At 31.5% G+C, this 17,157-nt stretch overlaps 1 protein-coding gene across 1 annotated transcript in view; it reads left to right on the forward strand.

Annotated features, from left to right (window-relative positions):
* The window catches only part of LOC136974295 (ras-related protein Rab-4B-like), a 37,091-nt gene extending 21,831 nt beyond the window's left edge, over positions 1-15,260 (forward strand). Inside the window, exons 5-7 of the mRNA XM_067269133.1 lie at positions 1,012-1,166; positions 2,762-2,857; positions 10,452-15,260. Coding sequence (XP_067125234.1) covers positions 1,012-1,166; positions 2,762-2,857; positions 10,452-10,555 — 355 coding nt within the window. The 3' untranslated portion in view covers positions 10,556-15,260. The remainder of the gene's footprint in view (positions 1-1,011; positions 1,167-2,761; positions 2,858-10,451) is intronic.
* Positions 15,261-17,157: the final 1,897 nt, after the last annotated feature.

Consider the following 17,157-nt stretch of genomic DNA (forward strand, 5'->3'; position numbering starts at 1 on the left):
TGAAGAGTAAAGCCTCATGCACCTCCAGCATCTATTGTGCAGTGAAACCCTTCTTGATAAGCAACAAGTTAGCATGCATGACTGCATCAAAGTGAGGCATTGCAGGACATATGCAATGATATCCATTTTATAGAAGCTGCATGCACTTGGAGCAAAGCACCAAGTGCTGTGGACTAAGCTGCCTTAGTTGTTGCGATGGATGAGGGTGTTACACAAGCAGAAGGGGAAGAAGCCCACCAAGCAGCTTGGTGAGTCCTTTTTCTATGTAGTAGGTGGGAAAGGACCTCTTGTTGACTAGTGGCCTTAAGAGTCAGCTCATTTTGTGCATCTTAGCCTCAAAGAATAGCCTGGGGCATGCAATATTTATAGGTGGGGGGTCCAAGTGCCCCGAAAGAACTGCAGTTATACCCGGATGACACACTATTTTCTTTGTATTCTTTAAGACAGCTGGAGTTGGATCCTCTCTTAAGATCACAGCGTGTGACTGGTTCAGGAACTCTGAAGTTCTGCGAAGAAAATCCTCTTCCTTGCACAGCACAAACCTTTTATCCTTGTTTGATATTAAGAGCCTTATGTTGACAGCAGACAAAAATTGACTTACAGATCGATCACTCACTCGATTCTTGGCATTGCTGGAAAGTTGCCTCACAGAGGCAATTGTTGAGATAACTGAGAGCTCCATTTGTGGGAACTTTGTTCCTACTTGGCAGTTTCTGAGCACTGCCAGGTACACTGATAATATGTCTGAGACACCCATGACATGAGGAGTGGGAATATTCTTAGGCCCTTGCTGCAACATCTGGGAAACACTGGAAAATAGGCTGATCAATCTGTAAGTTGATACTTAATATCTGTAAGTCAAAATTAATATTGATAATAAAATCAATATTAATTTCTGTGATATTAAAGAAATAAACATTTACGATTAGTAAAATTTAAAAACAGAAAAGATTAAATATTTTCCTGTGTAAATTAATAAATGTGAACCTATTGAACTGATTTTATTTTTAGCCGAGAAACTTATAATGCATTATCAAATTGGCTGACTGATGCTCGTACTTTAGCGAGCCCAAATATTGTGATCCTCCTTGTTGGGAATAAGAAAGATTTAGAAGATGAAAGAGAAGTTACATTTTTAGAAGCAAGCAGATTTGCCCAAGAAAATGGTAAGTAACTTTTATAAAAAAAAAATTCACTTTATGTATAAATTATTAACATTTTTGAAGAAGAAAAAGAAACAAAATTAAATTTGAATTATGATTTTTTTGTAAATTTTGACCAGTAAAGCCCTGTTATAAACAATTCACACAAGTGTTTAATACTGCTGGAGTTTTGGTGTTGCGTTTATTTGAACTTTAGCCAGATGTAGAGCTATTCATTTGAATATACATGGCTTCACCAACTGAACTTAGTTAAAAAATTCTAAAACAAAAGTTCAAAAAATTAAAACTAAGCAAATATCTATCTTTACTATATTTTTAATATAACCCTTATTCACCGAATTTTCCCCGTAAAAATTTAAATTAATGATTAAGAATAATTAAAAATAATTAAAAAATAATAAAAACGAAAAAAAAACGAAAGAAATGTGTTAATTTTGAAGAAAAAGCTTCAAAGTACAATTTCCTTTTTCTCGCCTATCCGCGAAATCTGACACTGATGAGTCATTGTTTACACAGCTGGATGACCTTGAGAACAGCTGGTGTCGTCTTTCGCGGGACATTCTCATGAAACTCTCGGGAGGAGAAGGGTAAAAAGTAGGGTGAATACTAGATGGTGGTATATTTCTAAATATTTTTTTTTAATTACGATTTTAATTGATATTTCCGACCCCCCCGACTTAATTAAACGTAATTATAAAAAAATCTATTAATTAAAAAAATTAAAAAACTATTGGATGTTGTTTTTGACATCAGAAAATAGCTTTAAATAACTTTACCGAAGTAAAATCGACGCACTAGAAGTTTAGAAGGATGAATGAAGTTCCAGAAAAAAATCCCATAAAAAAACAATTAAGCGTTAATTACGGTCATTAAAGGTTAATTAAAATCGCAATAAAATTTTTTCGCGCGGGTAAAAATATTTCAAAAAATTTGGAGACTTAGAAAACATTCCAAAGATCAAAAAATTTTTTTCCGGGTCCCAAAGTACCGTTTTTTTGTAAAGCTATAAAATTTTGCCCGAGTTATCTCGGGTTTGGACGTCTATGCACGTCAATGGTCGTTAAGGGGTTAATATAACATTAATCAAATTAATGAAATGGTCTATAAATAAACAAGATAATTACTTTATTAATTTTATATATATAATTTTTAAAAGATTTTAGATAATTTATACTTTTATTAGTAGTTAAAACCCTTACACATATTTACTATAATATAAATATTTCTTTAAAAAGAAAAACATTTTTAAAATGTGCATGGAAAATCATTGGAAAATGATTGATTTATTGTTGGCATCCATATTGTTTTTATTTGTTAAAATATATCATTGTAGCACAATTAAAATACTTTAAATATAATTAAATAATATCATCATGCTGATGGATTAAAATGAAAACTATAAATTTTGTAATGTGTGTTTTTACTTTAAATTTGGAGTTTATGCATTAATATTTAACAAAAGGAACAAAGAAGGGAGTTAAATGATATGAAATTAAGTCTGTTGCATTCAATATGTAGTCATAATATTAATTTAAATATAGTAGAATAAAAATAGAATATTTTTACAGAAACTAAAATTTTTGTTATATTTTTATTAGAACTGATGTTCCTTGAAACTAGTGCACTTACTGGGGAAAATGTTGAAGAAGCTTTCTTGAAATGTGCAAAATCTATTTTAGCTAAAATTGAAACAGGTATGAATTTTAAAAAATTATCATTCTATTATTATAACTAGTTTTAAAACATAACTAAAATTAATATAAAATTTATCTAAATATATAAAATTACTTGTCCTGACTTACTTGACTGACTGAGTCACTGATTGATTCATCATCGCCCAGAGCAAACCGCTGAACCTAAAGAGGTGAAATTTGGTACACAGTTAGAGTACGTCATGAAAACACACTAAGAAGGGTTTTTTGAAATTCTCCTGTGGGAGGGAGAGCATTAAGGCTTAACCTGAAGAGCGGCTTCTATTTTACTATTTTAGATGCAATTTTTTGTTTCTTGAGATAATAACTTAATTTCCAATAGTACAATACAGTATTGTGCAAATTAATGTGAACACAAGTGAAAATTTGAAAAAAAAAAATTATTGGTTAAAGATGAATAGAATTGAAAGATGAATACAATTTAAATTGTTTTAATATGAAATATGTCCTCCCTTGGCTTTAATAACTTCTTGAACACATTTTGGCATGGAATCAATAAGTTTTTTACAGTTTTCTGTTATTTGCTGGTCTCAAAACCATATCCGGATTACAGCCTCAATCAGTTCTGTTTTTGTTGTACAATCTATTTTACGAAGTCTAGCTTTTACTATAGCCCAAAGATTTTCAATCGGATTAAGATCCGGTGAATTTCCTGGCCATTCAAGGCATGATATCTTTTTGTCTTTGAAATATTTAATCATGACCTTGGAAACGTGATAAGGAGCTGAGTCTTGTTGAAATACTGCTTGATCGTTGGCATCACCTTTTCTTAGTTCAACTTCCAATCTTTGTTCTAACAAGTCTCTGTATTTTTGCAAGTTCATCATGCCTTCGACTGGCACAAGGAATCCAGTACCTTTACAAGAAAAGCAGCCCCAGAACATCTTTAACAGATGTTTGACTGTTTGATCAATATGAGCTGCCGTAAGTTTTTCATTGTCACTTTTTCTAACGTAACAAGATCGCTGTCCTTGTACCAAAAAATGGCTCTCATCTGAAAACAACATTTTCCTCCAACCTTCAACAGTCCAGCTCACATATTTTTTTTGCCCAATCATATCGTTTTTTCATCATGGCAGCAGTCAATAAATGTTTCTTTTGAGGTCTAACCATTTTTCTTCCACATTCTATAAGTTGTTTTCGTATGATGGAGTCATGAACAATAACTCCAGCATGTGCTAAGTCTTGCTGAAGTTCTTGACTGATTTTCCTAGGGTTTAATTTACTTTCCCTTATTAAAAAAAGCTTCATCCCTTGCTGTTGTCTTTCTTTTCCTTCCACATTTTCCTTTTCTGTTCACCTTAATCATCCCAGTGTCCCTTTTTTGCTTCAAAATCTTGTTTACAGCTCCTAAACTCGCATCACACTCCTTGGCAATATCTCTTTGAGTGAACACACATCAATGACTCAAAGTAACAATTTTAGTGCGTTTTTTGGGAGTAATATCCATCTTCAAAAAAAATGCTAATAAAGCCACAGTTCAGCTTAACTTCACCAAAAACACAATAATTCGAAAAAAAATAACAAAATGCAACGTGTCTGTAGCTTGGTATGTCTTATTACTCACTGACTGTCAGATCAGTAAAACAAAATGGCTGCTACATTGACATAAATGACACATTGCCAACTGCGAAAAAAAAGCAAAATTGTGTTAATTATGATGTGTTCACGTTAATTTGCACAATACTGTATTTACGTATTACGATTTTTTAACCAAATGTTCAAACCGTTTTAAATTCGAATTTGTTACTACATGTTTATTCGCTTATAGAACAATTGCAAACATTCTAGAAAATTGATCAAATTGAAAACGTTCAATTGCATTAGAAGATTCTCGGTAATAAGGGGTATATGTAACGCAAGTAATTTTATATATTTAGATTGTTATAAATTACATAATAACTATGGTTGTTGAAATACTAAATATAAATGGTGTTATGATGCCCCACACCATCGTTTCAATTATAAGCAATGGAGCTTGCCTCTTTAGAGCAATATCCTTTGTTTTGTATGACACTCAAGTGATGGCCAAAGTACGTGCAGAAATAGTGTCTTCTGTGATGAATCACAGATGATTTTTCGATTATGTCACATGATAGTGATGGAAATAATTATAGCAGTTCTGTGACTTGAGTGAAGACTGTTTTTCTCATGTTCCAGAGTAAGCTCTGCGAGTAGTCTGGTCATCTTAGCCCTGAAAGGTTGTACCACAAATGTGGTTTACAAAGAGGTACTGGGGTAACTGAATTTTTCTGTAAGTATTTATAAATTTATTTTAAAATACTTTTAGTAATATCAAAGTTTTGGTATCCAATGGCAATGGGGCACTTATTTTGCATATTCAAACTGCCAATAAGCATCTAAGAAACTAATATATTTGCTTTAGAAACTAATAATTATTATAATTTCAAATGTGTTATGTGAGCCTCCTGGTATCCTTGGTTACCAAAACTTTGGTATTACAGAAAGTAGTTAAAAGTTGACTCCTTGGTCCATACCTCCATAATTTATCATGAATTGTAAAGTTCAGGATGTTGTTCCCCATCTCTTGCCCATGTTGATTAATTCCATGGAAATCAGACTGATCAGTAATAAACATTATTGTTGACTGTATAGTCTACAATATCCTGGTGTCTTGCATTAATCAGTCAAACAATAATTTATTGGTTTATTATTATTTATGGTTATTGCAGATGAAAAATTGCATACTACCTAAAAAATTATGTTTCATTCTTAAAATTACTTTCAAAACAAATTTATAAATAAAATAGTATATGGAAAAAATTAAATCAAATATTTTATTAGAGATAGTTAAAAATTACATGTATATTTAAATTTTAAAATATATTTTGAATAGTAAACATCTCTAAGCCCAATGAGTATATAATAAATTACCAACGTTCGCCTTAAATATTGGGCTATAATCTGGCTAATTAAATGATTGATATAAGGCAATTTGTTACTAGAGGTAGATGTTAGGCACCATCTCATAACTAAATTAATAATTATAATTTAAATAAATTATTAAATAAATTTAGAACCTTCTGGAATAAAAGAACTGACCCGGGGCGGGACTTGAACCTGCAACCACTGCTTGCCCTGCAGTGTGCTTGCCAATTATGCCACCCAGACCCCAAGTGAGTCTTCTTATATTAATTTAGATATAACCTTACTTGGTTAAATATGGCACTGGCTGGGGATGACTCCTATGTCCATGGCCTAAGAACATCTCCACAACAGCACTCAGCCAGCTAACACAATACCTGGCGAGGTATATATATATAAGGCATGATGCAATAAAGAAAGATATCAATGGCCAGTATGAAAACGAATCTTGATCAATAATGAGCATATCTACCATCATTTTAATGAATTTATTAAAATAAACTATAAAAATAGAATATAGAAAAGAATATCGGAAAAAAAATATATATATATTCACATAAGTAAATAACAGTTAGCTAATTTATGCTGGGAAACCTCTATAATCGAAATTATCTCGATAAAAACTAGCTCTTCCTAAGAGATGAATACAGCCTGTGAATGTTTCTGTTGTAGCAGTTAGGGTAGTACAAATTGGTAACAGGTCTTTAGTGTTCACATTCAATGCCGAGTTTAGGACATTCCATTTCACTTCCATCCTCTTTATAAGTTAATTCTCAGTGCTTTCCTTGGGATTGCTGAACTCTATATATAAAATAGGTCCAAAAGTTCAATGAAATACATAATATCTGCAATGGGACTTTCACCTCTCTACCGTACCACATAGGTGATTTTTACACTAATTCAAATTGCCTAGGATACTTTCTGCAAATGTACATAACTAAATCATTTGAACGATATAAATGCCAAATTGTTCACCTCTTCAACATCAATAGTATGAGACGGTGCTAATATATTTCATAGCAGACTTTAGACTATAGTGATATACTCTGCACTGCTCACTTAAGTAAATTAAATCATCAAAACCACCTGCACCACATAGGTGCCTTATCTAACATATTCCTATCAACTATTGGAAAAAGTTTCGGGATAATAATATAGCGGCTACGTCCGCATGAATGTATTTAAACCCTTGCAAAGCAAGATGCGAAGCAAGGTTATTCAATAAAGTTGGAGTACCAACCTCCTGACAAACTGTTAGGAAGGATGGACTGCTCCATTTAAGAAGAAGAAGATATAAGGCATGATCAAAAAGTTTCCGTTTGAAGGCTGTACAATTCAGATTTGGTATGTCAGCCATGCAAAAGCACGATAACCATTTAGGCAAACATCCCACTGCTTTACCAGGTTGAATATACCCCGTTGGTAAAACTTCTGCTTCTGCTGCTTGAAGAAGTCCGAAACTGTCTGCTGCGCTTCTACATCTGACCGGAACCATTGACCTTTTAAGGACTTCTTTAAGGGACTAAAGGCATAAAAATCGCAGAGATCAAGATTGTAAAGTGGGTACTTAAGTGTCTCCCACTTAGTGCACATAACTTCTGCATTATGACATTTGCGGTATGGGGATGTGCATTATCATGAAGCAGAATCACCCCATTTCGCGGTTTTCCTGGATGTTAAGCCTTAATCGCACATCGTACTCTCTCCAGCATTTCCCGGTACCATGCCCCAGCAATGGAGACACTTGGTTCCTTGAAATCTATAAGCAATGGGCCCTGGTGATCGAAGAACAGGGTAAGCATCACTTTTCCAGTAGATGACTGGCTCTTAAACTTCTTGGGACGAGGGAACCTGAGTCAAAAGCAGCGACCATGCAGTGGTGACACCACTGCATGGTCGCTGCTTTCGACTCAGGTTCCCAGTAGTGGCACCAGCTTTCATCATCAGCAACAGTGTGCTCAAGGAACGTGTTGCCTTCAACATTGAAATACATCAGGTGCTTCAGGGAAAGAGCCATCCAGTTTGATTGTTGTTCGGAATTTAATGCCCGGGGTATCCACTGGCTGCAGACCTTATGGTAGCCTAACTCCTGCCGAATTATGCGTTGCACGCTACCGAAGCTTATTTCAAGATCTTTTGAAAGTGCACGTATGGATATGTGATGATCTGCCCTAATCACAGCATCAGCTGCCCACTTGTTGTCTGTATTGGATGTGACTGGCCTCTCAGACTGACCTGCATCTTGGGTCGAATCTCGACCAGTTCTGAACTTTGTGCACCATTCCACTATAGTGGTTTTTGACAGACATACTTTTCCATACACATTCTTCATTCTCCGATAAATGTCTACCGGTGTATTTTCTTTGGCAGCAAAAAAAGAAGCACGTTGGTCCCGTTTGGACGCATGTGGTATTAATGTCGCCATTGTTCACATTTCAGCGTTTTCCACACAATAATCCCACGCCTCGCTGTTGGTGCTTATATAGTTCACATCAGTGATGTGCAAATTTGCAAATATGCTGCAGCCATGTCCTTAAATGGAAACTTTTTGATTGCCCCTTATATATATATATATATATATATATATCAGGTCAGTCCATAAGTTTGTGCGCATTTTTATGACCTTGAAAAAAATCTTGTTTTGCTGTTAAAAATGTCAGTCTAATGTGATAATTTTTACATCGAAGTGTTAAATTGGATCTCATACATATAATACTGTTTAGAATTGTGAACATTTCAGTTGTTTATTTTCGTTAAAATGGAAGTAACCGACAAATATAAAAGACACGTTTTATACTTTTTATTTTTAAGTGGTGAGAATGCTACAAATGCAGCCAAAAAAATAAATACTGTACATAATCAAATCATAATTAGTTCAAGGACTGCGCAGAAGTGGTTTGAAAGATTTAGAAACAATGATTTTAGTGTGGAGGATAAGGCTCGTACCGGAAGATCCGTCGTCGAAGTCGATGGATCTTCCGACAGACTCAAATAACACATCATTAAACTTACACTCACATCATATGGACACAACACAACATATAAAAAGCATAGACACCTTTAAGCAATCGTGGGCTCGAAAGGCACTCCATGGCAGGCATCCTTATGATCTGGCTCAGGATTTTGTTGACAAAACTGCGTCAAACAGCTGGTTAGCTCGGAGATTCCTCTTTGGGGAGACGGAAGGATTCATGATTGCCATACAGGATCAGGTCATAAATACTAAAAACTACAGAAAACACATACTCAAAGATGCAACACTCACAAATGACACATGCAGAAAATGTCACATCATGCCAGAAACTATACAACACATCACCTCTGGTTGCAAGCTCATGGCACAGACAGATTATCTACATAGACATAATCAAGTAGCAAATATAATACACCGAGAGCTTGCAAAGAAACACAAATTAGTAGACATCCACAAACCATACTACAAATATTGACACATCCACAGACAGTATTGGAAAACAACACGCACAAAATGTACTACGACAGAGCCATAATCACAGATAAAACAATTTACCACAACAGACCAGACATCACACTCATTGACAAACACAATAAAATCACATACATTATAGACATATCCATTCCAAACACTCACAATATACAAAATGCATGCACTGAAAAAATTAGCAAGTAGACAGAACTCGCCCAGGAAATAAGGCATCTGTGGAGGATGGATAGGGTGCTTATTGTACCTGTTGTTCTCTCCTCTACAGGTGTCATACCACACACACTGCACAAAAGCCTGGGTACATTACAATTGATTAGAAACACATACATCACACTACAGAAGGCCACTATATTGAGTACATGTCATATTGTGAGAAAATTCCTGAATACAGACACACACACTGATACACTTCTTTAATTTCTGTTTTGGTTACTATGCCTTGACTTTGGTCCGGCATAGTACATAGCCACCGGTGTTAACCGAGTATATCTCACTTAACCCAAAATAATAATAATCAGCGCAGAGTCCAAATGGTTAGGAGTTGAAAGTTGAAATTTGGTACACAGTTAGGGTACGTCACAAGAACGCACACTAAGAAGGGATTTTTCGAAAGTCCTCCCCATGGGGAGAGGGACAGGATTAAGTCTTAACACTTTCATCAACAATGGAAGTGTCAACAGTGGAATTGTTAAAAAAAAGCGACATGCAAGACGCAGATGCAGTTTTTTTGCTTTTGCAGGAAATCGAACATATTTTTAGACCCATCTAAAAATTCTCTAATTAGTCTGGAAACAGGGGGACCCAATTCTTGCATTCTGTGAAAACAGGTAAGGTTGACTATAACGTAATAAACTTAATCTTCGCTAACGTTACTTTTGCCCAAGCAACACCAGGCCTACCTGCTAGTATATATATAAATAATAAACATCTCTATGCCCAATGAGTATATAATGAAATACCAATGATTGCCTTAAAAGAACTGACCTGGTTGCAGGTTCAAGCCCTGCTTCGGGTCAGTTCTTTTATTCCAGAAGGTTCTAAATTTATTTAGTAATTTATTTAAATTATAATTATTAATTTAGTTATGAGATGACACCTAACATATACCTCTAGTAACAAATTGCTTTATATCAATCATTTAATTAGCCAGATTATAGCCCGATATTTAAGGCAATTAACTCAAAAATCATTATATTTTGAGCTAAAATTCTATAACTTATTTTATAGGTGAGTTGGATCCAGAATGCATCGGTTCTGGCATTCAGTATGGAGATTCTACGTTACGTCGACTGCACAGACAACAACAGAGGCACAGCGATTGTGCTTGCTGAATTACAAGACATAAAAGTGTGTTGATCTTTTAATTATTCATTGTTGTAGTTGACAACCTATTATCGAGTTTGCTTTCTTCTTCAATAATCAGTCGACTTATGTAGATAAGGTGAAGGATATATTTTAACTTTAAAAAAAAAAGGTTATTCCATATTATTAATGACTGTGTTGTGTTCTGATATATTTAATCAAATCAGCATTTAAATACAAATACATTTTTGATGATTTTAAATTATAGAAATGAAATATTAAAGCAACATATAACTTCATTAAAAATTAGCATAAATGATGATGTACTGTACATAGACTTTTAACTATTTTATTTTTTATTTAAAATTCTACATTTTTAATGGAATTGAACATTGTTTGAATTAACATAATTTGAAATTGTTTTTTAATTAAAATAATAAAGTTGTTTCTACAGTTCAAATGTTGAGAAACGTTGTGGATGATAATTTTGTTAACAGATTTAAAAATAATGACAATGATGTTGATTATAATATTAACTATTATTAATTAATTTCATGGTTCATCTGCAACTGTATCAAATTTTACACAAATGATGATATATTTTTACTGTAATTTCTTAATAATAATATCTTTTTCTGCAGATCTGGCACAAGGAATGGCATTCAAATGATATAAACTGAGATACATATTTTTTGATATTACAATTTAAATAAATAAATTTGTTATTAAACTATTCCTCATATTTATTAATAAATATGAAGAATAATTTCTTTTTCACTGATATAAATAATACACTTAATAAAATTTCCTGTTAACTTCAAAAGAAATTCAAAATTAAATTTTAAAACTTTGAATAGGATAAATATTGAAAACAAATCCAAATATTTTAAATTGTTGAATTCATCCTGAAATTATTAAAAATTAAAACATATGATGTGATAACTTTTATGAAACTAAATTGAAATATTTAAATTCATTAGTTAAATAATTATTTTATGATCATTTATTACACAAATAAAATTTTGATCATTTATTTTTACTTACTTTCCTATATTATCACTTTATAAAATGTTTCTTCTCAATAGTATTTTTATAATATAAATATATTTAAGTAATAATTTGTGAAAGAAAGTTTAATAACACCTTAAAAACATACACATTTTAGATTTATAGAACAAGCATTTAAATTGATTTTTTTTAATAAAATAAAACAAAATCTGTGCTTAATACACAGCTCCATAAATAAAGTGAAACAAGAAATAATGTTTTAATACAGAATAAACTTTACAAGATACTAGAAACATTAAATAATTGAGCACTTTCAAATCACTAGGAGCCACCATCAGGATTACTGAAGTTGAGCAAGCAGAAACTTTTTTTAATGCTTCTACTCACTTTTCTCTAACAATGATGCCCCATTTAATATTCCTGAAAATGAGTTTCAGTTTTTATTTGAGGTTTTTGTGAAACTTTTTCTTGGCCAGATGGCAAAGGTTATTAAGACGTCAACCTACTGTAATAAGGACCCAAAATTGAATCTGGGTGATTGAAAAACCCTAGGAATTTTTCGGGGATGGTCTGTTCTGGATACATAGTCCCATCTTTTGTGCTGAACTTGATTTGAGTTTAGCCACGCCACTGTGGACCTGACCAAATCACACTGGGCTTGGGAAAAAGGCCCACAAGATGGAGAGTCCAAAAATGAATGGAAAAGAGAAAAAAGTACTTTTTCTCCATTAAAGCATTATTTCAAATTGGATTGGTTTAAGTCATTTGTCTGTCACTCTTTTACCACATCTGAACCTTTTTATAGTATCATTACACAACCAAATATAAATTACTTTCAGAGTATACAAATTATAATTTTTCAATTACTACATATAACATTCAACTCAATATGGGACCCAATGTAAAAATCTTGATTTATTTTTCTGTAATTTGCAGTGATTTTTGAGATATCAATGTATAAATAGAGCAGAAAAATCTCAATAAGTAGATTGTATTACTTATCACATTTTAAATTTGTAGTATTTTAATTGTGATAATCAATATTATAAGTGTGACAATTGGAGAAAATTTTACATCACTTAATATTAAAAGAAAATATATTATCTGAAGTATATATATGCAAGATTTTGCAAAAATCAACACCTATAAACATGCAGCATGTAAACAGTTGTCCAAATAGAACATTAATTTGTAATTATAAGCCAAAATTTTGCACAGCTTCATTGTTCTGTATTTAATAGTTTAAAACTGGTTTTTTGGTGTATATATGCATATTGCACACTATATTTTAGATGCTGCACATGTATTACTTTAAATTAATCAAAGATTTTTTAAAATTGAACTTCAAATATCTGTATCTGCTTTTAAATAAGTTAAGTGATGCAAAGTTTATGATGTTAAGTACAAAGTTTAATTATATATATATATATATATTCTAGATTCAAAATGCCTTAAACTATTAGCAATAATAACTGAAGAAATTATAAAATTTTAATTTTTTTCTTGAATAGTAATACAATATATTCAAATCTGTAAATTATTCTTTGATGTACTTTATAACCTGGTATTAAAATTGAATTTTTCAATTCTTTTTACATTAAATGGCTTGGATATGAACTGCTGATTAATAAGGTTGGAAAGCCAAGGCAGTTGAGGCTTTCACCTGGGATCAAGTGCTGGGTAGTTAAAAAAAAAACTCCAGGAATGTTTTGGGGGTGGTCTGTCCCAGATATGTTGAGCCCCATTCTTCCCCATCATTGGGTGTGACAGATATGATTAAAAGATACTCCTAGTGCCCATAGAGTGAGAAGATTCAGAAAACAAATCAACAGTTAATATAAGACCACTCTCAGATAAGTTTCAGGATTTTATTTAATTGGAAGTAAAGTATTGATGAAACATGTCCAATAACTTAATGTACAGTAATGTACTGTACATTTATATTTAATTAAAGTCTTATACATTTTCTATCTTAACTGAAGACTTTAAATATTGTCTTCTTTCTACAGCAACATATCCTTTCATTTTAATTACAATTTAACTAAATTTGCAATTTATTTTTTGCTATTATTTCATATAATATTTGCATATCAAAGAAGAAAATACAAATTTATATTTTTCCTCTCCTTATAGAAATTATTTTTTAATATATTTTATCTATTTTATTAAATTATTATTATTTTTCAGCATTTGAAATTAATTTATCAGTTTTTAAAATTGTTTTGTGATTTATTTATATATTAAATTTAAATTATAATAACGTTTGGAGGCAAGATTTAAATATAAGCTAAACAAACTGCCGTTTAGGACCTCACATATTAAAATTTATTATTCAACAAAGGAGAAAGGTCTTGTATATTATAGCTTAGAGCTATAGTGAGTCTAAATCCGGCCTCGATAATAGAATAAGTGAGATTTAATATTTTACTTTGCATATTGTTAAAATAACATTTTTTTAATTCATATTTTCAGACTGAGTTTAATATTTACAATTCTCAAATCTATAAATGCCTGCACTTTAAGATAAGTTACTATTTTTTTTTTTTTAATTCTTTTATTCTTACAATTAAATTTTGTTGATTTATTTAAAAATTATTAACATTTGATACACAATAATTTTTGTTGCTTAAATCAGTGTTTCTCAAACTTTTTGGACCGTGACCCCCCTTCTGCACTTAAAAATTTCAAAGGACCCCCGAAGAATGCGTATGTGTCGAAAAACATCTCGGAGGGAGGGGGTTAGGCTTGTATTTAAATATTTATATTCTTTTTATTATTTATATGTGCAATTTATTTAAGTAGAAATTATTTTATATAGTTTTTATATCTATTATTTCTAAACATGAATCCATAGTAAATTTATAAAATATTTGAAAAAAAATTGATCTAGAATCAATTTTTCAGCGACCCCCCTCCTAATATTTTTCACGACCCCCACTTTGAGAATCACTGGCTTAAATATTACATTAATAATAAATTTCATATAGGAACAAAGAAAAATTGCACACACATTGTTTTAATTGTACCAATAATTTTATATATCTGTATATATATATATATATATTACATGAAATTATTTTCCACAATTATATTCTTGCTGTGCTTTGAGATTTCCATAAACTATAACCCGAATATTGTGAGAAATAGATTCAATAACAGGAAAAAATATATATACATGTATAAAATTGTAAAACTTTTGATAAAAAATTAAGAAAAAAAACTCGGTTTGAGCAAAAAGATTTACAATGTAGATTATGGAAAAATTGTATTTATGGCATATTAAAAATTGCACAGTGCTAGAATATGCAAGCGAGAATTTGGAAGTTGCGGATTACAAAATTTTTTTTAATTGTAGAAAAAACTGTACACTTGCTTTATGCCATCTTTACCTAAGTGATACAAACACAATTATCTTTAAGGAAATTAAACACCAATACATGTACATTTGACAGTGATTTACTTTCTTGGTTGGGCAAAAATTTACAAAATTATGCCCCACAAAGTAATGCAGTATCAAAATTACTTGCATTAATACTTTGGGCATTAAAACCCTTTAATAGAATTAAAGACAGTTGTTTTTGTATCTCTTTAATTTTATATGAAGCTATCATCTGATGTAATAAAATGTTAGCGAAATTTCAATTATTTGTAAATATTTATGGTTATATTCAGAATCCAGTTTATAAAACAAATGAGCTTCCATTTTGTTTGTTTTTAATCTGATAAGTTGTTTTTTTTTTTCCTTGATTGTTTACTTGACTATTAAATTCTTTAAAATTAAGGTACAGTTTTATATGTTTCTTTTTACATTATGTAAATCTACTTAAAAAAATTGTTAAATATATATGATTTTCTAATAATTTGATGAGATTATAAACATTCGTAATAGAAAATCTATTGATATAAATATTTTAGAGTATTTATAATTTGGTTGTATTCTTATTTATATGAATTTTTTATTTAAATAATAAAATGTAGTGAATTAAAGAAACACTTTTTCATTTCTTTTGTCAGATTCAAAAATGATCTAATAAACTATTCGTATGTAACTGTTGGATAAGATATTATGACCAATGTAAAAAGCATTGTTGGAAGATTGGAGATGAAATAAAATACTTGTGTTTAAATTTGTGTTTAGTTTTTATGGTTTGCTGTATTATAAACAGTGAAATCTTAATGAATACATCACTATTTATTATGGTAAACTTTTCATCAAAGAGTATGAAATAATAGTTTTGTGCTCTGTTTTATAAAAAATAAATTCCTAAAACTCATTTAAAGGAATTAAAGCTAACATCTGAGTATTCTTACTATAATTATATTCTCATTATATTTTAAATACAGTAGAGCGTCGTTAATTGGAACGTCGGTAATTGAAATGGTCGGAAATTGGAACGATTTTCAGTCGGACTGTGTCGTGCTGAATCGAACGTTTTTGATACTAGATTTACTTCTAAAGTATAATTTTCATGTTTTTATATTCTTCAATATATTTATTTTGTTTGTACAAAATAAAGAAATAATTTTTAACGATACAATAGCCTCGATTATTATTATAAAAATTTTCGTTAGGCTTAAAATCGACAAAAATTCAACACGAAGCGACACGCAACGGAGAAAAATTCAACAGGAAGCGATACGCAACGGAGAAAAATTTGAACATCGGACAGGTTAATATATTTTTTCGTACAAAGTCGGAAATTGGAACAAATGACTAATTGGAACAACCCCAGTCCCCAATTGACGCCAATTTTCGACGCTCTACTGTAGTTTAATAATGCTGCAGATGCCAAAATTTACAACCTAAAATCATTAAGTAGCATACTTTTTTAAATTTTGGCTGTTTCCACCCTGTTGGTCTTTGATCTTAATGTGGCCTGTAGTCACATTGAGGGCCTTTTATCCAGGCTAGAATGTGACTGCAGTGTAATGGTGAGGGAGGGATTCCGCGCATTCTTTTATTCAGCGCGCTTGCAGCGCTTTTAGCGCATGTGTTCAATTATTAAGCTTACTGCCAGCGCGCTTAAGCTGCGCTTTCAGCGCACTGGCAGCACCTCTCGACCACGCTAAAAATACTGCTTACAAGATGGACGCCTCCGTGAAGAAGTATCTTTTTCGATTACCAAACGATAAACAGTTTTTTTGCTACATTAAATGAGCAGATTTTTAACTCCTTTGCTTCAAGTATCTTTTTAATAAATGTGAAATGTATAATAACAAAACGAAATATAAGAATCTATTATTATTGTCTTTGTTTATGAAGTCAAACCTACCGTTAAAAGTTGGTTTATGAAATACTGTTTCTAATTTTTATTTACAGATTCTAGCAATTTACTGCAATATTTGAGAGAGAATAAAATTTTGCCTTCTGAAGTAGACTTATCATCATTAAATCATTTAAAAATACATAAAGTGTTAATAGAATCAGTCAACGCCAATGACACAAATAAATCATCATTTCTACGTTTTCTTATAAAAAACATCGAACTTAATGGCTTTTCTTCTAATAATACTGAACAAACGCGCGTAAATATAGCAGTAAGAGAATCATCGTTTACATCGGCCATTTTGAGATAGCTTTCTCTCCAGCAAAAGTGTTTTCGACCGTCAGCAGCAAAAACGT

Source organism: Centruroides vittatus, unplaced genomic scaffold (assembly GCF_030686945.1).
Source record: "Centruroides vittatus isolate TY-2023 unplaced genomic scaffold, ASM3068694v2 contig_347, whole genome shotgun sequence".
In the NCBI taxonomy this organism is placed as follows: Eukaryota; Metazoa; Arthropoda; class Arachnida; order Scorpiones; family Buthidae; genus Centruroides; species Centruroides vittatus.